Source organism: Patella vulgata, chromosome 5 (assembly GCF_932274485.2).
Source record: "Patella vulgata chromosome 5, xgPatVulg1.2, whole genome shotgun sequence".
NCBI classification, from domain to species: Eukaryota; Metazoa; Mollusca; class Gastropoda; family Patellidae; genus Patella; species Patella vulgata.
The window spans coordinates 71745955-71770767 of NC_065883.2; the positions used below are offsets into that span (position 1 = coordinate 71745955).

The 24813-nt window shown below is 34.7% G+C and overlaps 1 protein-coding gene across 6 annotated transcripts in view; it reads left to right on the forward strand.

Moving 5' to 3' along the window:
• Nucleotides 1–24813, forward strand: part of LOC126821917 (apoptosis-stimulating of p53 protein 1) — a 126755-nt gene that overhangs the window by 96194 nt on the left and 5748 nt on the right. For 5 of the 6 annotated variants that reach the window (XM_050550536.2, XM_050550537.2, XM_050550543.2 and 2 more), the window contains 3 exons: nucleotides 21111–21384; nucleotides 21972–22159; nucleotides 22964–24727. In XM_050550536.2, coding sequence (XP_050406493.1) covers nucleotides 21111–21384; nucleotides 21972–22159; nucleotides 22964–24727 — 2226 coding nt within the window. Of the gene's footprint in view, nucleotides 1–16972; nucleotides 17106–21110; nucleotides 21385–21971; nucleotides 22160–22963; nucleotides 24728–24813 lie in introns of those variants that run through there. The other variant, XM_050550541.2, reaches the window with a different exon arrangement.

Here is a 24813-nt window from a genome sequence, read left to right on the forward strand (position 1 = left end):
TTGAAGGTATTATATTGTAGTGTTTAGAAGTTTCTTAATTTGGCGAATATTTAGTTTTGTAAACTGTTTGATGTTTCCTTTAATGTGTCAGGAAAATGCAGTTTGCTACACAATACATCAAAGCTTCAGACATGACACCAACATTTTCTTTCAGACAATTCAAGTAAAAACACACAAAGATTTCCAGATAGTGTTGTTACTAATCTCTTTACTGGCTACTGGGCCTAACACCTTTCAACTAATTTAAACGCCCAATTGTTTTACTTAATCGCTTCTTGTCGACCTATACAATAGAAAGACTTTCTTTCCTTAAAATGTGCAATATCTAACACCTGGTCTCTTGGAGGTGTTTAAAACTTGATTAAAAATCACACTTCTGTTCAAACTTATAACACCGTCTGATTTCAGTCTACAATTATGTTTTCTTTCTTTCTGCTAACATTAAATAAAGATGCAGACACCTTACCATTTTGTATTAATCTTAATCTTTTCTATACGACATCAAGATCACGTTAAAATGCTTCTTTTGGAAGAATCCAAGGAGTTAATGGACTTAAGTAGATAATAGCATTTGATGTTGAAGAGTTTCAAATTTAAAATGGCAGATTATGTTTTCTTTCTTTATGCTAACATTAAATAAAAAGAAAGATGCCTTAACATTTTGTATTAATCCTAATCTTTTCAGAAACACTGAGATTAGATTAAATTGTTTCTTTTGGAAGAATCAAAGCAGTTGATGTATTTAAGTAAATAATAGCATTTGAAGTTGAAGGGTTTAGAATTTAAAACTGCAGATTAAAACCGTGCATATTTTCTCTGAATTTTACATTAATCTGAATCTATTCTAAGACATTGAGATAAAATTAAAATGCTTCTTTTGGAAGAATCAAAGGAGTTTCGACTGTATTTAAGTAGATAATAACACTTGATGTTCAAGACTTTAAAATTTAAAAATGAAGATTAAAACAGTGTATATTTTCTCTAAAAGGAGACAGACCGGTTTTCACACGGACCTTAACTTGTCACAAAATATTGAGGGGGGTTGGGTGGTCGAATGGTTTAATGTGTACATGTTGGATCATAAGGTCTGTCATTGAGTCAAGTGGCGTGGTTTTGCATCCCTGCTCGTACGTGGAGTAGTGTCGTCTAACCAACCTTTTGGGTTCTATCCAGGTAATCCGATTTTCTCCCGCCGCTAAAGACCCACCTACATGCAAGCGAATTATTGAAATAGTAAAAAATTGAACCATATTAGTCCCGAAACGGCCTAGTTATGTGTTGAGTGGACATTAAACTCTCTCTCTCTCAATATTGAGCAGCAGTTTGGAATTGTATAGTTCGTTTTTTTTTTTTTTACAAGTCGTAAAGATTTTCAAATTTAGAAATTGTGTCAACTGTCAAATTAACTTCAGTCTTTGTAATGCCAGGTAATATATTAGTCCGTGACTCTGTATTAAAGAGTCTGGCTAGATCCTTTCCTGATCAATTTCACTATTGTATCCTAATGGTAATATAGTGTACTTGTAGCGTTTCTAACGACCCAAATATTTTCTTTTCATAAAAATCTATAAAATGGGCGTAAAAGAATATGGGTCAGTGATTATATTAGCTTTTTATGTAGGCTTTATCATAATTATAACCTTTTTTAGTCTGGATAAATATTTAAATATTACATGTATCGTTTCAAGTTTGACTAGTTATATTTGCTTATTGGATTTGAACAACTTTTTTTCTTGGTTATTAGCTCCTTTAAGTTTGTCACTGAATCACGGTTTTATGGTTTATTTGATTTTTAAAATTCAATAAAGAAAAGTCAGTTATTGTTCAAGTAATTTCAAACCATAATATTATTTAATTATTCTTGTTCAAGATATTTCTAAACATGTAGGATAATTTGATAGAATTTCCGTCAGTATTTTTAATATTAGAAACTCGAAATAATGTTATTGATATTGTTCAAGTTTTCAAACCATAAGATTATATAATTGCTCTTGTTCAAGTTATTTTAAACCTTACGATTATTATTTTTAAAATTTAATAACTTAAATTGATAGAAATCCCTTCGGTATTTTAAACTTGAGATCATTTAATTGTTATGGTTTGAGTCATTTTAAACCTTAAGATATTATTTTTAAAATTTAATAACTTAAATTGATAGAAATTCCTATAGTATTTTAAACTTGAGATCATTTAATTGTTATAGTTTGAGTCATTTTAAACCTTAAGATTATTTAATTGTTATTGTTTACAGTTATTTCTAGCTCGAAAATTATTTTTATCTCTGATATTTTTAGAGTAAACCATTAAAGCATAGACTAAACATGTTTGGAAAATTTCAGAAATGTATATACAGTAATATATTTTGGGACAGAGGAATGTCCATGAGGCTAAAATTGTTTGGACTTTAGTGCGGACCTTATAACAATGGACAGTAGGTCAGAGTTTAGCCATGCTAACATGAATCTTACTACAGCTTGTGTATACAACGCTGGAGTATTTACTGCCAAAATATACATTCTTCACGATCTTAACATAAGTATATCTCTTTAGAGGATACCTGACGAGGTCATAGTTCAACTCTAATACAATGTCTAACTACAGTGAGAGAAATGGGGTTTAACTCCACTCGACACAGACTAGGTCATTTCGGGACTAACATATGGTTTAATTTTATTTCAATAATTTGCTTGCGCGTAGGGGTCTTTAGCAGTGGGAGGAAACCGGAGGATCCGAAGAAAACCCATAAGGTTGGATAGGCGACCCTACTCCTTGTCACGTACAACTGGGGATTCGAAACCATGCCAGTTGACTCAATGACAGACCTCATGATACAGCGCGCTCGTGCTAACCATTCGGCCATCCAACCCCCCTCTAACTACAGAGTTTATAGGCAATCTTCAATGGCAAAGAATACCTGAAGAGGTTAAAGTTCAACTCTAAAACAATTGGCACTGGCGAGAAAATATCTCTTGGTAAATATATGGAACTAGAAGAGTTTATTGGGACTGACAATGAAATGTATCTAGTTGATTGTAAGGGCCAAAAATAAAAGTCTAATTGGACTAAAATAGTTTATTTGGACTGGTCATCAGGAAATGAATGTGTCTACTTAAATGTAAGGGACAAAAAAAACCCAACCAAACACTGAAATCACTTCACTGTCCAAAATAATAGCCTAATTGAACTAGAATAAAGAGGGCAAATAGATGTTACTGAAAATTAACATGAAATTTTAAAATCTCCACAGGAAATATCAATCCACAGAAATAAAAAATCAACCAGAAGTCACATCATAGAGCTTTACTTCATCATGCAGCCAAACTTGATGGATATCTGGTTTCCTCCCACTGCTAAACTACCCTACGCGCAAGTGAATTATTGAAATAAAAATTTTAATTAAAAAAACAACATGTCAGTCCCGAAATGACCTAGTTTGTGTCAAGTGGACATTAAACCCCATCTCTCTCTCTCTCTCTCTTGGTAGACGATATTAACATACCTCTCTCTCTCTCTCTCTCTCTCTGTAGACAATATTAACATACCTCTCTCTCTCTCTCTCTGTGGTGTGATGGATATTTTCTTGTGAAGTTTTATTATCTGTGATAATATGTATAAAAATAAAGTCAGTGGATAGAGTCAATGTTTGAACTGTTATTGTAATTACATGCGGAGGTTAACAGGTTAATGCAAGAAGATGACTTGTAAAGAATTCATTAACATCCAGGTTACAGAGTTCAAATATTTTACCTATAATTTCTTTCTGTTTTAACCTGTAAATTGACTTGTGATGAGTTTATCTCTTGTTTTTATTGGGCAGAAATCGTGTTTATTTCTGCTTATTTCATCATAGTGCATCTGGTTTCCCTTTGTCAGTGGTGCAGGTAGGAGGAACTGACAAGGACAGCTGTCTAGTCATTCGGATGGGATGAAAAACCATGGTCCCGTTTTCATATTGGCATGCACCTGAAAGATCCTATAACAATTGAAATTCGATGTAAGAGTAGGCTGTCGCTCCGCTGTCTCGGCAAAATTTCCCTCAGCTCACTGTACGGCATATGCCCGTCTTCTTCATTAGCCCAGTCGGAGCAGAACAGTAGGATGTTACACTCCATTTTATTTCATTATATTGTTACAAGGAAATAGTTACATACTGGTTGATCAGTTCAGTAAAGGAGCTATGGTGACTCACTAAGGTGGTCCTAGGATTAAAAGTTTCTCCGGATTTTCGAACTTGGTTATCCCTTGTGCATTAAAAAAAGGCTCTAGTTGTTCATATGGGACAAAAAAACAAGGTCATATGTAACCAAGGTCATATATAATCTAATAGTAAGTGCAGGGGGACGGAAAAACCAAGGTCTCGTGTATACATTGGTATGCACGTAAAAGATCCCTTGGACTTTGATATGAGAGTAGGCCATTGTGCCGCTGTCAGGATAGAAATCCCACATAGCACATAGAATGACATATAACCATCTTCATTAGTCTAGTTGGTTGGTATAGATCAGAAAGATGTTAAACCTTATTTCATTTCATTTTGTGATCGGTAACTGGGCTATATGTTAGTTTCAAAATGACGAGAGTTATTTTGATATGATGTTCCACCATTTTCCTTTCATTATTTAAGATGTTGAGAACATCTGATATCATTTCTTTAATTTAGACATCATTAACTGCAAACTTTTTGTCATCAAATTCGTGTTTAAAAAAACAGATATAAATGTTTATGATTGATGAAATTCAAATTATTTTAGAAATTATAAATATTTCTTAAAATATTTAATGGAATAGTTCCAAAATATTATATACAAATTGTTTAAATTCGGTCATGTCCAAATTATAAATAATGTCAGTTAAAATATTTAATGAAATCATTCCCAAGATAAATTTTACAAATTGTTTAAATTCTGTCATGCCCAAATTATAAATAATGTCGCTTAAAATATATAATGGAATAGTTCCCAAAAACTATTTACAAATTGTTTAAATTCTGTCCTGCCCAACCTGGATTGAGAGTATATAATAATAGGTAAAATTTAAACATCAACCTGGATTGAGAGTAGATCATAATAGGTAAAAACATCAAGGATGGTTGTGATATATTGATATAGACTTTATGTACACATTGTTATGTTTAACAGTTTGACTATATTGTTTAATTAGAGGTGGTTGAATTGTCTGACGTGTACACTTTAGATGATAAGATCTGTCATTGATTCAAGTGCTGTGGTATTCAATTCATACACTCGTATGTGACAAGGGGGGCAGGGTTACCTTGCTAAGCGTGTAGGTTTCCTCCCACTGCTAAATACCCCTATGTACAAGTGACTTATTGAAATAGAATCGAACCATAGGGAGGGATATTGAAATGAGCTCTATTGGGTGTTCTGCCATGTTTTTGTTTTTGGAGTTCACAAAATCCTTATCAAACTTTGTACACATATATACCCAATTATAGTACTTATGCCTTTTGATAATGGAGAATTTTAGGATTTAATAGCTCCTGTGTTTCGTGGATACAAATTTAATGAAGTTTTGGTTGTTGATTACCAATAACACAGCGATTGTCTATGCCCATACTTTATTATACCAGTCGGAGCAGAACAGTTGAATGTTCAACACCATTTCAGTTACCTATGCCCGTATAACTTCCAAAATATGTCCAAGGGCTCAGAATGTTGAGGACTCAATCTTATTTTATGATTTGTATTGCTTGTTAATTTTGTTAATAAGACAAAATTTACGTTATATACGCCCTTCAAATTATAAGTGGGGTATATCAAGTTAATATACCACGGTATATTTTATTAAAAGACCGTATTTACTTTATATACATCCTTCAAATTATAATGATATAATAAACTAATTAAGTTATTAATACAGTCAATATAATTTAATAAGTGGGGTACATCAAGTTAATAAACCATGGTATATTTTGTTAGAGGGACAATATTTACTTTTATAATATCATTCTTTCAAATTATAATGATATAATAAACTAATTAAATTATTGATACAGTCATTATAAGTTAATAAGTGGGTTATATCAAGTTAATAAACCATGATATAAAAGTTGAGTATATCAATAAACCATGGTCTATAAGTGGGGTAGTGACCTTTACAGGTATTATATAATACTTACTATAATAGGTGATAACATCAATTTATAACATACCTGTCATAAGGGGCTACAGTTCTTGCATCTTTCATACATAGCTCTATCACTGGATATAGGTGACTTGCATCATACTCTATAGTGTACATGGATTTCTAAATGCCCAGTAAGAATTAAAAGGTAGGGGATTGATTTGGATAGTTATTTATAAGTGGCTAAAGTTCTTACATCTTCCATATATAGTTCTGTCAATGGATAATTGAGTTGCATCATACTAAAGTTCTTGCATCTTTCATACATAGTTCTATAACTGGATATAGATGACTTGCATCATAATCTAATGTACTTGGTTTTCTAAATGCCCAGTAAAAATTCAAAAGGTAAGCAGTGGCTTTGGATAGTTATTATTATAATTGGCTACAGTTTTTACATCTTCCATATATAGTTCTATCACTGGATAATTGAGTTGCATCATACTATAGTTCTTGCATCTTTCTTACATCACTGGATATAGGTGACTTGCATCATACTTGGATTTGTAAATGCTGGGTAAAAATTTAAAAGGTAGGCAATTGATGTGGATAGATATTATAATTTCAATTTTAAAGTGTACATTAATATTATAACCATATTTATTTAAATGATGAATTTGTACCTGATAAATCCAGAATTTGTACCTGACAATATCTGTGACAGGTTCCTTATTTCAAGGCGTGTGATTCACTGTTCAGATATTACTTTGGAATTACATTCTTTATTTCCTACATGTGGTATATGGTTTCGAGGAGTAGGGCCATCTGCACAACCATTTGGTGTTTTTGCTGGGTCCTCCATTTTCCTCCCATTGTTACAGACCTCAAATATATTGAAAAAATGTGTACATGTTAATCCTAAAATGACCTGAGTTGTGTTGAGTTGATTTTAAACTCTCACTCTGTCTCTCTCTCTCTCTCTCTCTTGACAAAATTTATGCTTACTATGTTAAAACACCCAATGACCTTTAAATAAAACATTTTGATAGTGAGAAAGTTAGGTGCAAAATTTGTAGGCTATCAATTATAAATATCTGTTGTACCAGCTACACAATAATTTGACCATATTTAGACAGACAAGTCATTGTAGGACAGACGGACTATTATAATATTGCGTATATCGTGGAGTTATAAATCATTCTATTCTTAACTAGGTTATGAATATTTCTTTTGATGTTTTTATAGGCCTATTGTTATGTGCCTGAAGGGTTTATCTGTACTTTATTTTGGAAGAGTCATATCTACATAATTATGAAATATATGACACTGTCAGTTCTTAAAGGCCTGATGCGCCATTTTCTTTTTCGCTAAAATATCAAATTTCTCATGGCTTAGTACATGCTAAATATGTACTTAAATTGATTATTTAACATTTAATTAAACATACATTATGCAAGAGGTCAATCTGCCTATGGCAGGTCTTTCTTTAGGCCTGAAATGTTATCTAAACTATTAATTAGACATTAATTAACTGATCCAGGCCATAATCAACTCTTGATGGCATCGGATTTCTCCGATATTAAATAGATTAGAACAGTTCAGCCATATTTTGATTTAAGCTAAAAATGGAGAAGCAAGAATTAGCTTAGAACAGTCAGTACGATGGTTGAAATTATTGCTAATATCTTCGCTCATTTTACAATATCTATTTTCGAACTATTATAGCAAGAATGGCTAGCTCTTTCTATAAATCTTACATAATGTATCTTTAAGAAAACAAAATCAAAATACCAACAATAGATAACCTCCCTGGTTTGAATTTAAATTAGAACCATCAGGTTTCTCTGCAACCAATAAAAGATGGAGTTGTCTCATTTCGCTCAAGCAGCATTGATCGATGAAATTCCAATTCTACATATCTTTATAAATACTGAACGAAATTGAACCATTTTTGGACTGATATACCTTATAGAGATTAAACCTTCACAATATTGTAGTTTGCAAGGGGTTCTATAATGCTAAAATGACACATCAAGTCTTGAAACGAGCAAACAGAAGTAGGGTTGCCTGTCCAACCTCGTCGGTTTTCTCTGGGTCCTCTGGTTTCCTCCCACTGCTAAAAGACTCCTATGTGCGAGCGAATTATTGAAATAAAATTGAACGATATGTTAGTCCCAAAATGACCTAGTTTGTGTCGAGTGGACAACGTTACACCCCATCTCTCTCTCTCTCTCTCTCTCTCTCTCTCTAGTTCCTAAATGACCTATTTTATGCTGAGTGGATGTTGACCTCTCTCTCTGCCTGCATCATCAGTATATTTTGGAGTTGACTATATAATACATAAATGTCATGAAGGTGAGTGACAGTGACAGCATGCTACATGCTATTATTAGTGACGACATGACAGTAGAACATGTTCATACATTAAACTGACATTATAATATCCCATGTTACAGGAAATATAATTTGTAGACATTTTTTCTTATTTATTGACAATACTAACAAGATTTATGTTCAAAATGAATATTTGTGTTTTCCATTCTATCAAGGGCGTGGATTTGTCATAACTTTTGAGGGGGACAGACGAACCGTGGAACCTTTCATTACTAAACCAAAATAATAATTACGAACAGTTTACCAGTGTTATTTCAATGAAAGCTGTAACTAGGGGTAATATGATGACGATATGGTAAAATTGACTACCTACAATTAAGGAGGAAGATATCGTGAAGATCAGTAACTGTGGCAAAACCCAAGGCAGTGGTTAGATAGCCTTTATAACGGGACATTCATGTGGATATAAACATGAAAATCTGTCCTGGCGATCATATTCATGGGGGGGACAGAGACCTATTCGTCCCCTCCTTCCGATTCTAAGGGGGGACCCTCCCCCCCGTCACCCCCTAAATCCACGCCCATGCATTCTATACTAATAATACCACATCCCCCATGTTCCTGAAGCAACGACAGTGAGTTTTACAACATCTGGACGTTGCTAGATTACTACACAATTCTCAAACTTATAGCTACGTTATCTACAGACACGTGAACAGTAGCGTCCAATCACAGGTTGTGACATAGCGACCTTCACGGAAATCTTGACATTGAACAAATCTTGAACTTTGCAACTCGACATTTGCAGGTAGACATTTTAGCTTGAAAGCGCGAGACTTGGTATTCGCGATGATCGAGGAATCTGATAGGCTCCCATGCTGGGTCAGTTCCCAATCGAAATTAGTGCCGACATATGCAGGGTTATTACGTGAATGCCTTGATAAGATGTACGTAGTTTAAGTGAGATCAAGCCTTCTATTGAAGATGCATATCGCCAGAACCAAAAAGAACAAACAAAAGAACAGATTGAAAAAAAACGGATTATGTACGATGTCATTTATTAATGACTATAGGAAGATGATATATGAATATAGAAATATACAAAATTATATTTAACAGAATATTAATATATACAGCTAACCATTGAAAACTATATTTGTATTTCTGACACTAAACTAATTATACAATTTCCCCAGCACCAAAAATAACAAACAAATCAACAGATGGTGTACAATGTTATTTATTATTTTTAATGACTAGAAAGATGAAATATGATTTTAAAAATATACAAAAGTATGTAACATAATATATACAACTAAGTATAAAATTAAAGTCATATTTCATTTTAAAACTTTGATTGAGTTCAACAACATAATGAACAAATAGCCAAGCATGTCACTTTTTGTAAGGCTGTTCGAATAATGATTATTTTTAAACGTAAACAAAATTATTTTACCGTAGAAAATAATTTTAATTATGAATCAGAAAATAAATTGGTGTTTTCTCTGATGTTTGACATCTTTTATTACACAGGTAAATTGAAAAGATTTAAATTAAAAGTGAAACGTTTTGGTTGGGTAAGATTCAGTCGAGCATACCTTTTATTAGTTAAATCTATTTAAGGAATTTGTCTACATATATTTACGATGATGCTGATATACCAAAGATAGATTAAAAATGATTCATTCAAATTTAAATTAATATAAGGACAAGAAAACTTGTGATCCTTAGGAATTATGACTCACTTTTGAAAATACCCTTATTTCTATTCAATGTGAATAATAGATAGTAAATTATGTGAACAACGTTTTTGTAGCCAAGGGTGAATATTTTATAATATTTTTTCCTACTTGATAATTTAAAATTCATGAAATGAAATGAGGTTTAACGTCCTACTGTTCTGCTCCGACTTGGCTAATAAAGACGAACATACGCCATACTGTGTGCTATGAGGGAAATTTTGCTTGGGCAGTGGCATTATGACCTACTTTTATATCAAATTCCAACTGCCAAGGGATATTTTACATGCACACCAATGTATGGGACCTCAGGTTTTTGCCCCATCCGAACAACTAGACAACTTTCCTTGTCAGTAGCTCCGTCCTGTACCACTGACAAGGGGAAACCACATCGGAAAGTCCCGATGAACTTTCTCAGCCAATGCAAGGATCCAGGCTAGGAAGTCAGCATCTTACCCACTTAAGTTGTTCTCATGAAATATAAATAACATATTAAACCTAGCTCATTGAAGCAACCAAGGTCTCCTTGTACTTGTTTATTATACACATTGTCCGAATAAAAAAAGACTTTGGTGGAAGCGGACATTAAATAAAGCTATTTCACACAATAAAAGGGTTGCCTTAACCCCTTAACCCTAAATACTGTGGTTACAGGAAAATCTATCTCTTCTAAATATTTGACGAATATATCGACATGTCATGTCATGATTACTGAAGCTTTTATTAAAAATATGAATAATCATCATGGTGAATGACCCATCGATAGAGTATTAAACCTGTTCGACCTGTATATTATAACTAGTACAATATGATACGACTATTGTTGATACTAATCTTGTTTACATGTAGTACACAATTTATGTTTACGTTTTGACCTCAGAGGTCATCCGCGCATAACTTGAATATCTCAATTTTGTTTACGGTGAATAGGTTGTTTAAAAACTGAATACAGTCGCTACAATATTTTTAAAATTTTGAATCTGATTAAAAGAAGAATAAAGTTATTATAAAGGGGTACAAGTGTTGAGAAGAATGCAAATATTTCTGAGCGTTTTTTAAGGGATTGAGGCCTTTGAGGGCATAAAGAAAGACCTGCAATAGACAGATTTAGCTCCTGCATAATGCCTGTTTATGAATGATCAATTTAAGTACGTTTAGCTTGTATTGAACCATGGAAAATTTGATATATTCTGTAAAATGCTATACAAACACTGTAAGAAAACAAACCTGAAATATCTTCAGCTTGGATTCAATTTAGAACAAAGAGGCCCATCAAAAAATTTGATCCTGTACTTGAGAGAGAAAGAGGCTTTAACCACTGATACAAAACTATTCAACTTTACCCGATATGGAGAGGCTTTAACCTCCACTCGACACAAACTAGGTCATTTCGGGACTAACATATGGTTTAATTTTATTTCGATAATTTGATGGCGTGTAGGGGTCTTTAGCAGTGGGAGGAAACCAGAGGACCCGGAGAAAACCCACAAGGTTGGGAGCTTTAAGGAACTGATACAAAACTATTCAACTTTCCCTGATATAGTAAACTGGTAACGAAATTTTGATTTATATCTTTGTTGTTTTATGACATGAAAAAACAGGTTGTTTGTGATTTATTTATGAGTATAAAATGTGAAATATGTATATAAATGGGTAATTTGTCTATATAAATGTAAGTAGTAGGATATTGAAGTCTGATAATATTGATATTTAACGGAGCTATAATGATAATACTAGATAGAAAGTAGGTAATTCTAAAGATAACTTCTACTTCTAATGTACCATAAATCACACTAATTTATTCTATAATGAGTTTTTGGGGGGTTGCATGTCAGGGAAAACAGAGTTCTTATTTCTTTGCCAAAATTGTGGGTTTTCTCCGGGTCCTCCGGTTTCCTCCTCCTGTTAAACACCCCTACATGCAAGCCAATTATTGAAATAAATTGGAACCATGTGTTAGTCCCATGTGTTAGTTTGTGTTGAGTGGATGTTAAACCCTCATTTCTCTCTCTCTTTTATTTCTTTGAAAATTGGGGGGTTTCGTGACTGAATGGTTAATGTGTGTACGTTGGATCATAAGGTCTGTCATTGAGTCAAGTGGCATTGTTTTGATTCCCTGCTTGTACGTGACAAGGAGTAGGGTCGCCTGTCAAACCTTGTTTCCTTCCATTGTTAAAGATCCCTACATGCAAGTGAATTATTGACACACACTCTCTCTCTCTTTTCTCTCTCTCTCTCTCTCTCTCTCTCTCTCTCTCAAAATTTTCTGAAAAGGTTTTAATATGGTTGTTATTGGAGTCAAACTATTTTCTTCCTAATGAGTTTTTTGGGATTACATATCATGTTTTTATTTCTTTATAAATTTTCCGAAGTCTGAATGATTGACAGTGATTTTTCATTACTGAAAAATAATTTAATTTAAGGCAAGTTATTTCCCAAAATGAATCCAAATCTTGAAAATAGTTTATAATGAATATTTGTTAGGACAGGTGTTAAAGTTGGTTGCTTGTCATAAACTTTGAATTGGCTAGTTGTTATTTTCTACCAGAACACATGGATGTACGTTAAACACATTCTAATGTTGTTCTTACTCCTCGTTATTTCTATTTACTACCTGGGCAGACGGCAAAAATAACTGAACACAGCAGAAAATAGCTCAGCAGACGACAGAAGAGCTGAAAAGGTCTCTAATATTCCTTGTTTACATATTTTTTCAAGGTAGGCCACAATATTTAAAGGGACAAAACCAGTCGGAGCAGAACATTAGAACGTTAATCCCCATTTCATTTCATTTCATTTCATTTAAAGGGATAAATACATGTATTTTCTGAATGTATCAGAATTTTTATTCTAGTTCAAAACTTCAAACATATTGCATTGCCCCCCAAAAAATCATAGGACAAGAACGCTCTCTACGGAGAAATATAATACACCTTTGATTTTATACTGGAATATAATGATAAAATTTATCAGATCATTCAATTATAATGGTAGACCCTTCATTTTGTATGGGAATCATTCGTTTTACAAGTTATCCCATAATGAACAAAGTATTGGGTTGTTGAGTCATTTAATGCTTGCACTTTCGAGTGGAAGTTAAACCCCATTATCTCTCTCTCTCTCTCTCTCTCTCTCTCGCTCTCACCACATGGTTTTTCTCTGGTTTCCTCCCACTGATAAAGATCCCTACAAGTAAGCGAATTATGAAAATAAAATTGAACTATGTGTTAGTCCCAAAATGACCTAAATTGTGTCCAGTGGAAGTTAAACCTCTCTCGCTCTCTCTCTCTCTCTCTCTCACTCTCTCTCTCTCTCTGACATATATCTTGGCACTAAATATTGCTCAAGGAATTTAGATCTTTAAAGTTTTGTAGTAATGTCCCTTTAAGAAAAATATTGATTGAAAGACTGAAACAAATATCTTTCTATGACATAGATAAACTAATAGAGTTATGTGGAATGGAATGTAGTGTTGTCCACTCATACGGCCTGTTTATCTGATAAATAACAGTATTTACCTACCTTCAATAAACATATATCTTAGATGCCATTGTCTTTAGCTGGTAATCTTTAATACAGGTCGTACTGGGTGAAGTATTGGAGGCCATACAGTATCAAGTATAGAGATAAGGGGAGAATTTAGGGTAGGAATATGTTCGTAGTAAATAAATAAAAAAAGGTGTGTAAAAGAAGATCTTATACACTGTGTAATATGTTTGTGTCAAGAAGATCTATCATATTGTTTTGAACTGGGATAAATGTATTTGAAGTCACAGTGAGGAATGAGGATAGTATCTAAAGGTAATTCAGTCTGGGATAAATGTATTTTAGGTCACAGTGAGGATAGTATTGTTAATAAGTAACTCAAACTACGGAACATAGTAAAGTTCTTCTAGAAGATCAGTCATATTGTTTTAAACTGGGATAAATATATTTAAGTCACAGCGAGGATAGTATTGTTAATAAGTATCTCAAAGTAAGGAATAGTTCTTAATATTCTATGTCTAGAAGATCAGTCATATTGTTTTAAACTGGGATAAAATCAGGAACAACTGTATAATCTGGATATGGATTTATTTAACCAGCAACAAAATTAAATTCAATTTATAACTAAACAGGAATGAACAAGTTAGAGAGAGAGAGAGAGAAATGGGGTTTAACGTCCACTTGACACAAACTAGGTCATTTCGGGACTAACATGTGGTTTAATTTTATTTCAATAATTCGCTTGCGTGTAGGGGTCTTTAGCAGTGGGAAGAAATCGAATGACCCAGAGAAAACCCACGAGATTGGACAGGCAACCCTACTCCTTGTCACGTACAACCGGGGATTCGAAACCAGAATGAACAAGATGATGTGCATTCTTTAAGATAAAAATAATATATATGCATATGAGCAAACATAAGTGTAATTTATATGACTGAGCAAATTGGAAAGTTTTTAAGATATAAATATATTACTACATTTTATGCTCATATAAAAATTTAAATTTGAATGAACAATTATGTATAAAATTGGTGAATTTGTCAACGGGGATGTTTTTAAAATCCATTTGTAGTGACTTGTAGAAAAAACAAAATGTCGGGGAACTGAACAAATTTGATATTTCTTAAGATTTGTTTTTGTGATTACCTGTAATAGCAAAAGGGGATGGGTGAGTGACTTGTAGAAAAAATAAAAAATGTAATTATGTCTGCGAAGTGAACAAATTCCGTATTTTTTAAGATCCATTTTTTGTGACTTATAGTAAAGGAGATCTAGGTATGTAATTGTAATCTATATTACCTGTTGGAATGTAAGGTAGGGTATACAGATAGGTATTGTTCATAACAAAATAAGGTGTGTTAGCTTACAGGTAGGGGATTTATTACCTGTATTGCGACAATGAATTGAGTTTATATTGAACTGTGTGGAATGAAAACAACGTGTTGATTGTTTTACTACAAGAATATAAGTCTTAATTGTTAGTTTATATTCAATAAACGTAAGTTTTCTTAAAAAAAAATTTTATTGTAGATTTAACTCAAAAATTAAATACGGATAGTATTTTTGGAGGTAGTATTTGCCTCAAAAGTTATATTTGGATAGTTGTAAGCAGGAATTTGTTGCAATATCTTAAAGGCTCAATACCACTCATGTTGTAACTGAATAATATGTCCCAATCTTTATTCTGGTCAACAAATTGTACTATTTTACAATATTCCAATTAATTGATGATACAAATTTCATCTTAACACACCTAATTTAAAAAATTGGAAAAATTCAACTAAATGATTTGAAAAGCCTGACGTAAAGCTTTTCAAATGTGACTTGGATTTAAAAATATTTTTGAACCCTCTGGACAAGTAAAATAGGATTTAATGGATAATTTACACAACAGGTAGGACACCAACACATTTTCTGGAGCTGTCAAGCCAGCAAGAGTTTTATTGTCCCTTTAAGTTAAATGGAATGTTATTTCTGACGGTCTTATTTAGCTCATTATTATAATGCTTTTTAACGTATTGTTGGTTACGCTCTTTAATTATATTTAATATATTTAAGTTTTTTTTTTAGAATTTACTGAGAATTTATAATGGAATAAAATGGAGTTTAACATCCTAATTTTCTGCTCCATCCAAGCTAAGGAAGACTGGGCATGGATATACAATTTCCCTCATAGTACACTGTATGGCGTGTGCCCATCTTCATTAGCCCGGGGGGACCATGTGGCTAAGTGGGTAAGACGCTGGCTTGCTAGCCTGGAGGTCAGGTGTTCGATCCCTGCATTGGCCGAGAAAGTTCATCCAGATTTTCCGGCGTGGTCCCTCCTTGTCAGTGATGCAGGACGGAGGGCCTGACAAGGACAGCTGTCTAGTCCTTCGGATGATACGAAAAACCGAGGTCCCGTGTATATATTGGAATGCACATAAAAGATCCCCTGGCAGTTGGAATTCGATATAAGAGTAGGCGATAGTGCCGCTGCCCGGGCAAAATTTCCCTCATAGCACACTGTATGGACTATGCCCGTGTTCATTAGCCCAGTATAGGAGCAGAACAGTAGGACGTTAAACCCCATTTCATTTCATTTCATTAGCCCGGTCAGAGCAGAACAGCAGGACGTTAAATCCCCATTTCATTTACAAATTGTGACTCATGGTTTCAATAGTTCAAATATTATTGGTGGAAAAAACAAACTTTTAAATTGTGCTTACTAATGGAATTAAAAAAATAGTTATAACCTGATGTGATTTTTTGTCGAAAATTGAGAGTTTTTACAAGTTCTGACTCATAGTTCAAATAATTTAAATATTAGTGGTGAAAAACAAACTGTACTATTGGAATTAAAAAATGATTAATTATTTTAGATATGAATTTTCTCTTTTAATCGTGTAAACTGAGCTACAAGCACGTACTGTCCAACTTTTTAAGCATCTGATAAATGGGGTTAACATTTGGTTTGTGCTTGATGGTCATTCTCGAGAATTATCTCTGAACTTTTTACGAGTATCTTAACCACGTTACTTAAGTTAGTTTCCGTAGTGAACTATTTAAATCTTATTACTTAATGTTAGAGTTCAGTTTTACGAGTACTTCAGTCCAAAATGTTACATTTTTCGCCAACTTGTGAACTGTAACGACATGTTTAAAAGAATATGTTTCATACAATATTCGGTGTTTCTGGAAAGTTTAACAAAGTGAAAACTTGTTAAAACTGTGGACATATGCAATTGTTTTACTTAAAAAAAATTTATTCAAATTCACAAAGGTTAAATGACTCATGGCTGTATGCAGTTTAATTTATTAGCAGTTTTAGATTAATTAACATGTGTGACGATTTGTGGTGTTTTTTATTTTTTTGACCTTGTGAAGTTTTGTTATTAATTGTGTCAGATGAGTCATTTGATAATTAAAACAATGAATACGGAAGATGGATATTTCGTGGTTCATGCCAAGTTGGTGTATTTAGTAAGTAAACTTTGATATCTGTTGAAATTACGGGGGTGTTACTGAAATGTGGGTGTACTATGAATTTCTACAGAGGGTCGTAACTAGCTCAGAGGTAGCGCGGGAAGTGTTCTCAGGGGTGTGGTGAATTTGACGGACAATGTATATCTATTGGGGGGGGGGACTAGTTATGGGCCTGTTCCTACAGTGTTACAGTCAATGGGAGCCATGGTGGCTCAGTGGGTAGGACAGTGGCTCGCTAACCTGGAGGTCACGTCTTCGATCCCTGCTTTGGCCGAGAAAGTTTATCAGGATTTTTCGGCATGGTTCCCCATTGTTAGTAGTGCAGAACAGAGAGCCTGGCAAGGGACAATGTATCGGCATTCGAATGGGACGAAAAACCGAGGTCCCATGTACACATTGGCGTGAACGTAAAAAGATCCCTTGACAGTTGGAATTTGATATAAGAGTAGGCCGTAGTGCCACTGTCCAGGCAAAATTTCTCTCATAGCACACTGTATGACATATGCCTGTCTTTATTAACCCAGTTCGGAGCGGAACAGTAGGATGTTAAACCCCATTTCATTTCGTTACTGTCAATTTAGGTACTTGAATGTATATCATGAATTCCACTAGTAGATAGGGTACAAGTACAGAGGCTTTGTTACGGTGTGGGTCTACAATATCATGGTTTCCAGAAGGTGTTGGGTTGCAAGTATTGGCGGTGTGCTAATTATAAGAATTCCTGTTGTAGGCCTACTTGGGTGCAAAAACTCAAGCTTTGCTAAAATGTGAGTGTACTATGGATTCCAATAGCATTATAGGCTTCAAGTACTGGGGTTTTGCTAAGAATTACAATAGTATTACACTACAGCACTGGTGTAATATGTCAATATGCCGTAAGTTAATAAAGTTTAATTTCCAAATTCACTTCTCTCCCCCTCCGTGTTCTTCTCTGGTGCTGGTCCGTCTACTTCCCTCTATATCCCTTCCTGGTATCCTGGCACTAGTCAGTTTGTCATGACATCATGACCCGTATAGGCAGTAACATGCGTTAAATTGTTGAAGTTTACTGTTTGCACTTCTGTGTTCAATTGGTGTACGATATTTGTCTTTAAAATATTTTGGCAAGTCACGGTGGAAGAACGGAAGAAAGGCGTTATGGGTATTAGAAATGTCAATATTGTATTTTCCATACTATTTTATTGTCTTCTGCAATGTTTTACTGCTGTTTTTCTCTGTATCGATGTTTTAACTTTGGGGTTTGGGTGGCCGAATGGATTAATGTGTGCTCGTTAGATCGGAAGGTCTGTAATTGAGTGAAGTCGTGTGTTTTTTATACTATAAGTTTACTTATATAAGAAAGTAAAATTTAAAACTCAAGGCTAGCTTCATTGTTATTATTAAAATCAAAAAAAAACCTGTAGATTTTTTCTGCATTTTATGTAATACATTGATAAAAATTTTAAACCTATTTAAATTGGACATGTTTACATCAACCAGATTAACTTCAGGACCAGACTTTACACTCAGTGTTTGTTATATAATCTCATATTAAATATTTGTCCAAGGATAAAGGTGACTGAACTATGAACAAAATGTAGAAAATATATATTTTTAGAGAGAGAGAGAGAGAGAGAGAGAGAGAGAGAGAGAGAGAGAAACTCCATTAACATGTACACATTTTTTCAATAAATGAGGTTGAAGTTCAGTTGACGAACTTTTTAAATGAAGTTGGATGGTCGAATGGTTATCATAAGGTCTGCCATTGAGTCAACTGGTTTGGTTTCGATTCCCAGTTGTACATGACAAAGAGTAGGGTCGCCTGTCCAACCTCATGGGTTTCCTCTGTGTCCTCCGGTTTCCTCCCACTGCTAAAGACCCCTACGCCTAAGCGAATTATTGAAATAAGATTGAACCATATGTTAGTCCCAAAAGGACCTAGTTTGGGTCGAGGGGACGTTAAACCCCATTTCTCTCTCTATCTCTTTCTGAATTGGAGGTTTGTAAATTTTGACCAAAATGAAATGTTTTTAGGTTAAGAATCTGAGTTTAAAGGTCGATGACTATAGCCCATGGCTATCAGGTGTTTTATGTAATATTGTTATATAATAGTTTGATAAGCACGTAGATAATACGGTGATCAGATAAATATAGACTATAAATATGATTGGATTATAATCATTACATCATCAGTGATGTCACCTACACTATTACACGATCGCGATCACGGATAATCAGAATCCTCTTATGTGTTTTAGTTCAATTAACCATTACTGATTTATATAGGCTACATTTAGAAGAGAGAGAGAGAAATGGGGTTTAACGTCCACTCGACACAAATTAGGTCCTTTTGGGACTAACATATGGTTCAATCTTATTTCAATAATTCAATTGCGCATAGGGGTCTTTAGCTGTGGGAGTAAACCGGAGGACCCAGAGAAAACCCACAAGGTTGGACAGGTGACCCTACTCCTTGTCACGTACAACTGGGGAATCGATTGATGTTTATCATACATAGTTTAAATATATAATATGTTTTAAAAGTCTTGATTGGAAGGATGCCATTAAATGAATTGATGATTAATTAAGGGTTATAAAGATTTTACTGTAGATTTGATTGGTTGGGTGCCTTTAATCTGCAGACCTTAATCAAAAGGGTGTCAGTCAATGTCATTCAATCATATCATGACACAGATTAATAAAAAGCTATGACAACATGTTGTGATAGCAGACACAGCTTGTGTCATCATTTTATACAAGCCAACATCAAACTTTATAAACACTGTAACTTCACATTCTTATGGTAAAAATAATCTCACTGTCCTGTTAGACCATTTAAACAGGTTTTATATTGAGAATGCATGGAACTGTACGCTGTATAAATGTACATATTATTTATTAATATCAATTTTATGACAAGTTGTAAACATTCTCATGGTAAAAATAGTTTCAGTGTCCTGTTAGACGATTTAAACAGGATTATATTGATATTTATAATATCCATTTTATGACAAGTTACTGGCTGTGAATTAAGCCACCATTTCCTATATTTATAATCTCTTGTCAGTTTGATATTTGTGGTATTTCTGGCATTAGAATGAAATGTGTAAGTTTTTTATTTATTGGGAATTATGTTTGATTTTGAATTTGATAATTGTCAATGAGGAATTTGTATTTTGGTTAGAATATTTTGAAATCAATTTGGATTTTGTAAGAATATTTTGAAATCAAATTGGATTTTGGTTAGAATATTTTGAAATTCAATTGGATTTGATAATTGTCAATGTGGAATTTTGATGTTGGTTAGAATATTTCAAAATGAAATTGGCTATTTTTCGTTTTAATTACTAGATGATTTTACCTGTATGATACTTGACTATAAATTAAAAAAGGGTCCAGCTTATACAAATATATTTTATACAAATGTCCTTTTATTTCAGAAAGTTTTTTAATTGTATTTAATAATTGAATTGGAAATACGCAGGACAGGATTCTATGGAATATGATTACTGTTTGTTACTGAGAAACATTTCGATTATTCGATCCCTGCATTGGTCGAGAAAGTTCATCAGGATTTTCTGACGTGATTTCCCCTTGTCAGTGGTGCAGGACGGAGAGGCCTGACAGGGATAGCTGTCTAGTCATTCGGATGGGACAAAAAACGAGGTTCCGTGTACACATTGGCGTGCAACTGAAAGATCCCTTGGCATTTGGAATTTGATATAAGAGTAGGTCATAGTGCCCCGCTGTCCAGGCAAAAATTACCTCATAGCACACTGTATGGCATATACAAATCTTCATTTGCCTTGTCGAAGCAAAACAGTAGAACGTTAAACCTCATTTCATTTCAACTAGGCTTCTTTATTGCTAAATAAAGATTAGATAATCTTTGTTGAAAATTCACTCAGTAATAAATAGTATTTGTACTCCATAGAAACTGAGAAATTGAATAATATTTGCTTTAAAATATTATGGATTCTTTAAACTTTTTATTTAATATTCAAACTTTTATCTTTTTTTTAGTTGCCGGGTGGTATGGACCTTACACTAAATGAGCTGCAAGAAATGGCCGCCAAACAACAGCAGCAGATAGAAAGCCAACAACAGGTATTGGTTGCTAAGGAACAACGTTTGAAATATCTGAAACAACAGGAATACAAACACCAACAAATTTCGACGGAACACGATCGACTCCGTAGACTCCGTGACAAGGTAGAGGCTCAAGAAATGAAGTTAAAGAAATTACGAGCCCTACAGGGTCAAGTCGAACAACAGAAAAATAATACTGCAACAACAAGTGAGTAGTTTGAATTTTCATTATAGAAATGACTTTCTTGGTTAAAACAGGAATATCTGTTTCTCTCACATAGAAACTTTATGGTTTCCCTTTGTCTGTGGGGGGAGGGGAGGGGGGATTGGTTGGCTGAATGGTTAGTACATGTGTGTTGTATCATAAAGGTTGTCATTGAGTCAACTGGTGTGGTTTCGATTCCCCAGTTGTACGTGACAAGGAGTAGGGTCGCCTATCCAATCTCGTGGCTTTTCTCTGGGTCCTACGGTTTTCTCCCATTGCTAAAGAGCCCTACACTCAAGAGAATTATTGAAATAAAATTGAACCATATGTTAGTCGCAAAATGACCTAGTTTATGTAGAGCAGACATTAAACCCCATTTCTCTCTCTCTCTCCTACTCTGCTTTGTTTTCCAACTGTCATATGATCTTTTTACGTGCACGCTAGTGTGTATATCGAGGTACCTCATGTTTCAGTGATAACTATTTCACAGGGTAAACACAAAGTGACTCATTTAATTTATGTAATTAATATCAATTAAGAATTGTTTGAATATTATGTTTGTTGTCATTTAGGTATTTCATATTTTCTAGATTCAGAACTCGATTCTGTAAAAGCCATGTTTAATGAGAAGGAGAAGGAATTAACGTTAGCCGTAGCCAAGGTAGAACAATTAACCAGACAGTTAGAAGATTTAAAACACGCCAAGTTACATGGTATAAACGGGGAAACTAGGAACGCTGCAGCCGCAGAACTCGAAAAACTTAAAAAAGAATTATTGGTAAGTATTAGATGACTTTATTGTAATTTAATCCTCCCCTTGTCAGTGGGCTCATCGGAATTTACCCGACATGGTTTCCCCTTGTCAGTGGTGCAGGATGGAGGGCCTGATCAGGACAGCTGTCTAGTTGTTCAGATGGGATGAAAAACCAAGGTCCCAGTATACATTGGCATGCATGTAAAAGATCCCTTGGAATTTGATGTAAGAGTAGGCCGTAGTGCCACTGTCTGGGCAAAATTTCCCTGTTTTAAGAGACGAGGAGTAGGAGCTTTTTCTGAATCTTTTGGGCTTTCTTTGTGTCCACTCTTTTCCTCCCACTGCTAAAGACTTGTACGCACGAATGATTTATTGAAATAAAATTGAACCGTATGTTAGTCCTGAAATGACCTAGTTTGTGTCAAGTGAACGCCATCTTTCTCTCTCTGTCTCTGGATGGCTAGCCTGGAGGTCACATGTTTGATCCCTGCATTTGCTAAGAAAGTACATCAGGATTTTCTGACTTAGTTTCCCCTTCATACATTGGCGTGCACGTAAACGATTCGTTGACAGTTGGAATTCGATATGAGTTTGCCATAGTGCCGCTGCCCGGGGAAAATATCTTTCATAGCACACTGTTGGGTGTATACCCTTCGTCATTAGCCCAGTTGGAGCAGAACAGTAGAAAGTTAAATAGCATTTCATTTCATTTTGTCTCTCTCTCTCTCTCTCTCTCTTTCTCTCTCTCTCTCTCTCTCTCTCTCTCTCTCTCTCTCTCTCTCTCTCTGTTATATTTTGTGATGTAAATTATTAATTTGTATATTTCAGATGAGGAATCAAATGCATCAACAACAAAACAACAAGCTGGTAGCAAAACGAGATCTGCTGCAGAAAAAAAAAGACGACACGACCAAGATGGACAACAGAATTCACGAATTACAACAACGATTAAAGAAACGTAAATTGCAATTAGCCGCAAATAGAAATAACTCGAACCAGAACAAGAAGCCATCTTCGTCAAATATCGCGGCCGTAGAACCATATATACAACATCCCGCTAAAGATGTTACAAAGGATGACTTATATTCAAACACTGGCTTCATTAAGCACGATCCAAAGTACAAATCGCTACCTCAAAATTCGAAATTTCTCTCCGAAAAACCCAAGTTGGACGATATCGATATTAAAATGAAAGACGATGGTAAAGAAATGAATAATAACGTTCAGAATAAAATCGATAGTCGGATATCGGAGTGGAATAAAAAGATATCAAACGGAACAGTGCCTCCTTCGTTTCCGGCTCCACGGCCAGTTTCTTACAGAGTGCCACAACAGAACCCTTCAGGTAGTCAAAGTCAGCCCAATGCTCAAAATGTGCCTCGAACAAGTATTGTAAGCAATATCGCTAATTTAACACCTAAACCTTTCGGTAGTTCGTCTGGTGTTGTGAATCGTGTCGCGGGTCCCGTTCAGCAGCCGGTCATCAGTATTACGGAGGAAGAACGACAAGCGGGTAGCGGTCAAAGTTCACCAGCATCTAGTGACAGTGCTCAAACTTCACCGAACGGAACAACTACAAACCAATCAACAAAGTCATCACAGCCTTTACCTACACGCAGTCGGGTTTCGCAATCGTCAACGGGAACAACTGTCACACGTCCAGGAACGCGCCCTCCTCCTCCACCCGTTCCCATTCGGACAACAACGTTAAAACAGGATCCGGGTCCCGCTGTTAAAAGCAAAAATGTCCAACCCACAGCGATCCGACAAGATCCACCGAAACAACCGAATCTTGATGTCGTTGACTCTGCTAAAGTTATTTTCGATTCCCCAGCACCTGGACCAGGACCCGGCCAGCCGCAAGCTACGTCGACACCCATTGCGAACAATGAATCAAATACAACTCAACCTGGTTCTCCAAACGGTGGCCAGAAACCTACTTACAGATACGCACCAAAGAGTGTCATAGCAAATACTTACATGAGTCGACTCGGTGGAGCCGCATTTGAAAAATATCAGAAAAATATGAACTTACTTTACAAACCTAAGGACAGTTCTCCGGAACCGGAAAATAACGGTCCGTCTTCAAAAACAGACACCGAAGAAAAAACGTCTTTCGCTCAACGCATACCTGTCATGCCATCTAGTGGACCAGTGAAAGCTAATCATTCTCATTTTGGAATGATGAGTTCTCCGCAAAACACCAATATCACATCTGATAAAGTTAGTTACAAGTTGAACACACCAAAACATATCCGTCGTCGACATTCGGACAGCGATAACGAGGAGGTCACAAAAATGTTAATCCGAGTCAAAGAGAAAAACAATTCCTTGGATAATTCCAAATCCGAAAGTTCCGATAACAGCAATAATTCCAAAAATGAATCACAGGAAAAGAACAAATCAGAAAAGGATACGAACATAAATAAAAATAAAACAGAAAAATCAAAAGTTTTAAAACGTGTCAGAAGTAATTTAAAAGGAAATAATCCAAATAAGTCAAAAAATCGAGTGAGTTTCGATCCACTGGCTTTATTACTGGATGCTTCTCTTGAAGGGGAACTGGAATTAGTGAAGAGGACAGCTTCTCAGGTAAATTCTCTTAAAATACCATCTTTGAAATAATTGGGGGGTTGGATGGCCGAATGGTTAGCGTTGCATCGTAAGGTCTGTCATTG